This window comes from Drosophila melanogaster, chromosome 2R, assembly GCF_000001215.4.
Source record: "Drosophila melanogaster chromosome 2R".
Classification (NCBI taxonomy): domain Eukaryota; kingdom Metazoa; phylum Arthropoda; class Insecta; order Diptera; family Drosophilidae; genus Drosophila; species Drosophila melanogaster.
In genome coordinates, this window is record NT_033778.4 from 23,230,884 (window position 1) to 23,237,661 (window position 6,778).

Consider the following 6,778-nt stretch of genomic DNA (forward strand, 5'->3'; position numbering starts at 1 on the left):
TGTATGATTGATTTAACCTGAATGGACTGACAGGTACGACGACAGGCGAGCCGAAGCGAACCAAACCGAAAGATATGGAAATCCACATGAGATACTTGCGCTTATGCTAACGATATGTGGAAATGGGGGGGTCTTTGTGCGGGCTCAACAACTTCCACTTGGAGCGAAATTTAAAACGCTGTCGATCGTCGAGTTTGGAATGTATCTGCAAGATACAAATGCATATTCAGAAGTCTGCTCTGCAGCTCCATAAGTGAGTGCGGCACTCTGTGACAGTGCTCGCCAGTAATCCAACCAATCAATCATGGATTGAATCGTACAACTTCTAATGGGCCAGCAGAGAAGAACCGTTCGAACTCATTACAGATGGCAGCATAATTATCCACGAGTCTGCGGTTGGCTGACCACCTCAGCAATGCAGAAAAACCAGGCTGGAATTCGTTTTCAGTCCCAAGACAACCGCATCCAAATTGATTGACAGCTGAATGATTTAATGAGCAGCAAGATAAACGACGCCGTCTCGTTCTTTCCTCAAAACCGCAGCGAAATGAATTACTTATTTTCGTTTGTATTCGAATTTGAATTTCCCCACTGCAGTATCTTTTTATCTTTTGTTTCTGCTGCCGTTGCACTGCGGCGGTCCATAAAAGATACTTATCTCCCTCTCGCCTTGTCCCTCTCTTTTCCCCCTCCTCACCACCTGGGAAAATTTCTTGCGGTGTCATTCGACTGCCGATGACGATGCCCTTTGACGATGACGACCACGCATTTTGTGTCAACTTGGAGCAGTACCCCCTCCATCGCCACCTGGGATATCGAATTGATAAACCCAAAACGTTAGAATAGCTGGCGAGCATGGGAAGTGGGGAGTCCAGGGAGTGGGTTAGTACTTTGTATGCTTCAAGTCTGCCCGCTTACCTTTTTCTATGCGGAAGGCATACGAGAAACCATTGGCCATTGGCCAGCCATAAAATGTTCGTTTGAAATGGCGAATTTAGTGGGTACTTAAAATTAAACAATAGCTATTGAGCAAGTTGTTTCAAATGTTCTATTTGCTGCAAAAGAACAAGTTACAATGTAAGATTAAAGTTTCATTCCTACGTAAGTAGCAATATTTTTAATCGGCTGTTCAGTGAATTCGCGGCGCCCAGCGATTTAACTACTGTTTAATTCTCCATTAAATACGTTTACACATAATTAAATTCGACGCGCCATTTAAATACGCATCATCTTCCAGCCGAGCGCAACAATTGCATTGAAAGCTTTTCACTTCTTTCCCATATTTATTGTTAATTTTTATGTCATTTGCGTGCGACCCGAGGGGGCACAGTGGTTTCCCCATCTCCGCAAGCGTCGTGGAAATCCTTGACCGTGGAAATCCCTGACCAAGGGCCACTTGCCGCCGGAGGAAAACCAAAAGAAGAAGCCCACACGGCCCTCACGCACCTCTCTGCACATAATTTATGTATCGGCGGAATAATGCTTTACGATCTTGGCCTGTCATTTTGGCCCTGTGCTACCTGGGATCCAAAGATTGGCGTGGGACGCTTCGGCTCAGTAGAGTAGATTTCCACATGAACCGCATCTAAATTCGAGTGAAATATGGGGGAAATGAATATACAGTATCGAAAAGAGATGTGAATTAGAAACGGGCACTGATAGATAAATAATCTATATTGTGTGTTTGTAGCTGCATCTTCAAATGCTACTCTAAAGAGCGAAATATTTCTGGTACTGGTACTGTTTTTTGCCTATTAAATGTAGTGTGCTTTCGAATTCCGTTGCTGTCAGTTACTCTTGCTGAATTGCTCAAAATTAGGAGTCTCACAAAAACACAACTACCTTTCTCCAGGGCACAGACGACCAGGTTCGAGACAAAAATGCAAAGTGGCCCACTCTAGGAGTCGCGATGCTATCAAAAATTCTACGTAAATATGGTACACAGAACATATTCGGCAATCACCATCCGCATAACACCCATACGCGCAATCCGAGCTGCCCTTGGAAGTCGGAGTGCGGATGCGGGCACGGATGCGTTTGTGGCGACGTCCCCGGCGATTCGCAGGTGATCTGCCGCGGAATACACGACTGGGATCGGCGCAGTGCGGCACACCACGAGCGCCGTAAGATCATTCCGAAACTGGTGTATTTGCACAATCCGTGGAAGTACCTGGTGACCAAGTTCAATCTGTGGAAGCTTAAGTGGCTCTGGGATCGGGAGTTTAGCGAGCCTGACTTCTTGGAGGGCGCCAAGCAGGCGGCCATCGTGATGACGGACATCATCCGTCAGCAGAGTGCCGATAAGATTAGCGAGTATACGACACCGGTGGGCTTCCAGCAGATCACCCGGGACATGCTGCTATCCCGCAACGACACGCGCCTCCAGCTGGTCAGGTTCGAGCGGGAGCACCTGCGCCGCGCGATTCCCATGAAGGTGGCCACGCGCCAGAATTTTGGCCGGAAATACGCCTTTATAGACATGCTGTTTGTGGGCCTGCGAAATACCAAGGACTTTGATACGGCCACCGAGGTGGTGGAGGTCAGTGAGATCATCCGCCGGATGGACAACGAGCTTAAGACACCGCCAGAGGTCGTAGCTGTTCCGCATCGAATTGTTTTCGCCGAGATCTTCATCCGCTTTAGAAGGGACTACACGGCTGATGCCAGAAAGGGGGTCAATCTGAATAGCTATCCTTCATTCAGTGCTACCACAAGGGCAGATGCAGTTGGCAGTGCAAAGCCTCTGCAGACACCATTCATTCAGTCCGCTCTGGATCCCATGAAATCCGCTCAGAATCCGTCTACGTCGGCTCTTCCGCAAACGGGAAGGATCCTGCACCGCATGGACGACGTGGGCTGGTCGGTGTCCTTCTACAAGATCCTAACCTTCGACGTCCTCAACTATGATCCGCAGAACAAGAGACACCAGCACCCGTCCGACGATAAGCCTTAGTGTTAGTGATCAGTTAAAACTCTTTGGTTATGCAATGATTGGGAAAATGTATGATAAATTCCAGCTGGCAATAAATTAAACTATGCAACTTATTCAGCATTTTCAATAATATTTGTACTAAACAAGTTTTTAGATGAATAGCAAGTCCCAAGATAAGTAGCTATTATTCAATCACTGCAGAGTAAACTTCCATACCGTTTATAATCGAATTCATCCGATGATTTGGTTCCCATAACTAATGCCATCATTTAAGCCCATTTTTGCGTGAACTCTTTAAGCTCACTGAAAACCCACAAGTTCACACCTTTTTTTTTTTTTTTGGGCCACACACGAAAATGTGTGTACAAAACGATGTTGTAATGAGCCACATTACACGATTTGATCTTGTTAGCTGATGTTGTGATGTTATTTTTGTCGTTATTGTTGTTTCGGCTCTAATTGGTTTTCCAACATTAGCTTTTGGGCTTGGAGTCATTCGGCTGTGGGGCTTGGCCTTGGCGTGACCCAATCAATTTAAATATGCCGAATGATTGAAGGAAATAACATAAATAAATTGACTAATGTATATGTACATACCACGAGCTCGTGTCATTTGGCGTTTTTACATCGTGCCTAACATATTTTTGCATAATTCGAACATGTTAAATGGTTTTTTGGAAATTTACTTTGGAGGTGGTCCCATTGGGAGCCCAAATCCAAATTTAATTCGAGGGCAATGGGATGCTAAATATGTTATGCTGGTTAGTTATGGGGGAAAGCTCAACCCAAAAACAAGGAAATTCCATATAGATGACTATGAGTAGTTCAAGCTCAACCATTCGTTATCCATTTCCACCTTAATGCGACAGACATTTATTTAGTTAAGCCCATGATCCTTGCGCCCGTCAATCGAAACAAGTTGTTTTGACTGCAGTTTTAAAGGACATTTTTCAAAGTGACGTGGTACCACTTCGCTTTCATCCCGCCCAATTCCAATTAGTTGCCCACGGGAAAAGCTATTTGCTCGAGTTAAACAAGACCCAAGTCCCAGGCCAAATAATCCCGACATCCTGCAGTGGCCAAGGAGCGTGAAACAGGACACGAAGGGAATGGGAATGCGAATAACAAGAGCCGTCAAAAGGGAAAGAAATAATTTAAATAAGAAAACACAAGCAGCTGTTGCAGTTCTGAGCCAAAGATGGAAATGTGCCACTCCCACTCTTCCCAACGCTTCCATCCACCCAGGAGGCAGATAGCTACTGCTGAGGCAGTAACACTGTACAAGCAAAAGGGATAATCTCATTATAATGAAACGCAAGTTATGCACGCGCAGCCGGCAGCCGCTAGATGGCGCCAGTCAAGGCGTCACTCAAGTGTCGCCCGCGCTCTTGGCTTAGGCGTCAAAAAAGAAAAAAAAGAAAACTTTAAAAATAGGCAAAAAATCAAATCGGAAAAAGGAAAACAAACCGATGGGAAAGGAAACCGGAGACACAGCTGCTTGTCTGAGTCCCGGCTCCACGACTCGGCTTACACAGCTCGAATTGGCCTGGCTTGAGCTGACACCCAAAGCGGCCATCGCAACACAAAAAAAAAAAAAAGGAGGAAAATTATAAAAATTTATGTGCTCCCTTCCTTTCCAGCCATTCAATCTCTGCGGCAGCCAGCTTCTGTTAGCCTGTCCACTGGATTTGTTGTCCATTTCCAAGGATGTCAGCCGGCAAATGCCTCCGGCCGCTCATAAATAACAAATGGCAAGAAACGCTGCATCCACCAAGTCGAACCTCAGATACCCTTGCTGCATGCATTTTACCATCGATACTCAAGAGGATTCTCTATAGGGAAAGTTGGAAATGTGATACTTTAAACCGACTTAGTTTAACTTTAGGAATGTTGATTCTTCTAAACAATTTGCTTAACTACCAGCAAAAGAGGGGCAAGAATTAATTAGACAATCCGAAAGCGGAGAAGATAGGCCGAAAATCAGTAAACCGGCTTAATTCCAAACTCATTTGCAAATATTTACCGAGCCCAGCAAATCGCAGACATCCTAAGCCAAGTCCCTTTTAACCGGACCCGAAACCGGATCGGGATCCTGGGTTCCAGATTCCGGATCCCGGCCAGAGAAAGATGAGTGTAACAGGTGTACACGAGACAAAGAGCCCCCACTCGATGGGCCCAAAAGTTTGCACCGCCTTTCTGGGCCCCTTTTCCTTTTAATTTTCCAAAGATTAATTACAAGTCTGGCGTAATGAGGGGATTTCCGGTGCAGGATTTGCTGCGTCCCTTTTCTTTTTTTTTTTTTGCTCTTCGGCCAGATCCCGATGGTCGCGTGGTGCTCCTCCCACAGCAGCCCATTTTTCTTGTGCTTAATAAAAATTGAATGAAATTTATGAAATATTCGCGCGATGTGCATAGAAATGCGTTCTTCGGAGGGTGGGGGGTGGACCCACCCACCTGCAGTCTGAATGAATCTCAGCCGCGAATCGTTGATCTTCATTAGCGGAAACGCCGCCGTCGCCGCTGCTGCCGGTAAATGTCTTTATAGACATTATTCCCGCAGTCGCCTCGTCTTGGCAAAGCTTTAAATTTATGGCAACGCATTTGCGGCGCGCGCTCCTATGGCCATAATATGAGGAAGAAGAAGAAGAAGACGAACTTGGTGGAGGCAAGAAAGTCTGGCTAATAAAGCGTCGGCGTTATAACACCACCTCCCCCCTTCTCTTTCTCTCCTTTATTAGTTCATTGCTTGGCTGAGGAAATCCCCCCCCAGCGACCCTCTCACACCAACAACCATATCCATTTACACTCGAGTATTTATCGCCGCTCTTGGCCAAGTTAAAAGGAGAGCTGCGAGACCTCCCTGGGCGCTGGAAGGAGGCAACAGCCACACCAGGTCCAATATAGAGTTGTCACATAATTCGCGACGCTAATAGGCCAAATGCGCTATTAGCACAACATTTGTACAATGCCGCGCCAGATCGAGTGCAACTTTTTTGGAGTGGTCGGAGTTTGGGCCAACTTCCTTACCATTTTGGAATGCATTGCACTCAATCATATTGTAATTATTTTCAGCTTCTTAAGCTATTTTAACATTTTTCCAACGTAAATTCCATGTCCTATCTAACCTTTAAATTTCATTGTTTTTTTTATTTATTCCAATAAGAATTAAAGCGAAACACCACGCCAATTGGAAGACAGGGACAACTATAAGTTCTTTTTTTCTCTTTGCTTGCTCTATCACCTTCACACTCATGCCAGCAACATTCTGTCTCGTTTTATGAGCAGACAAGCAATACTTTTTCGCGCCTTTTATGAATTCTGCGGAAAAAGTATATAGAGTATATATACCAGATATACAGTTGTATGTAGTTCCCGGAACAAGTAAAAAACAATAACAAACTGAACCCATTTAGCATGACAATCGATTTGGGTGCCCACGGCACTGATTTAAACGAACACATGCTTTAAAGTTTAAAGAACTGGGCCAGAAGTTCGATTGCCCTTTAAATTGCCACTTGGCGCCAAATATTTATTACGCTCGGTTTGTCTGGTTCGCTGTCAGCTTTTAGGGGAATCTGCATAAATCGAAAATATTTCAGCAAAAGTTGTGTCTTTAATTTAAAACACATTTCGCGTTCCCCTTGGGGGTGCAGTCGCGGTGCACTGAGAGAAAATGGGAAGGCTTTGCGTATAAATACAATACGCAATACATATATAACCAAACCATTTAACATTTAACCCGAAGCAGTTGTGTACCTTTATTTTTCCATGTGCATTTGGACATTCTGCCAAAAGGGAAAACATTAAAAATAACGAAAAGCCAAACTGAAACATAAATAAATCTGA

At 44.9% G+C, this 6,778-nt stretch overlaps 1 protein-coding gene across 1 annotated transcript; it reads left to right on the plus strand.

Moving 5' to 3' along the window:
- The first annotated feature begins 1,742 nt into the window (after positions 1-1,742).
- On the plus strand, positions 1,743-3,044 carry CG3092 (uncharacterized protein). Its single transcript, NM_137926.3, has one exon. It carries the CDS (start codon positions 1,910-1,912, stop codon positions 2,951-2,953), a length of 1,044 nt encoding a protein of 347 aa, NP_611770.1. The 5' UTR covers positions 1,743-1,909; the 3' UTR covers positions 2,954-3,044.
- Positions 3,045-6,778: the final 3,734 nt, after the last annotated feature.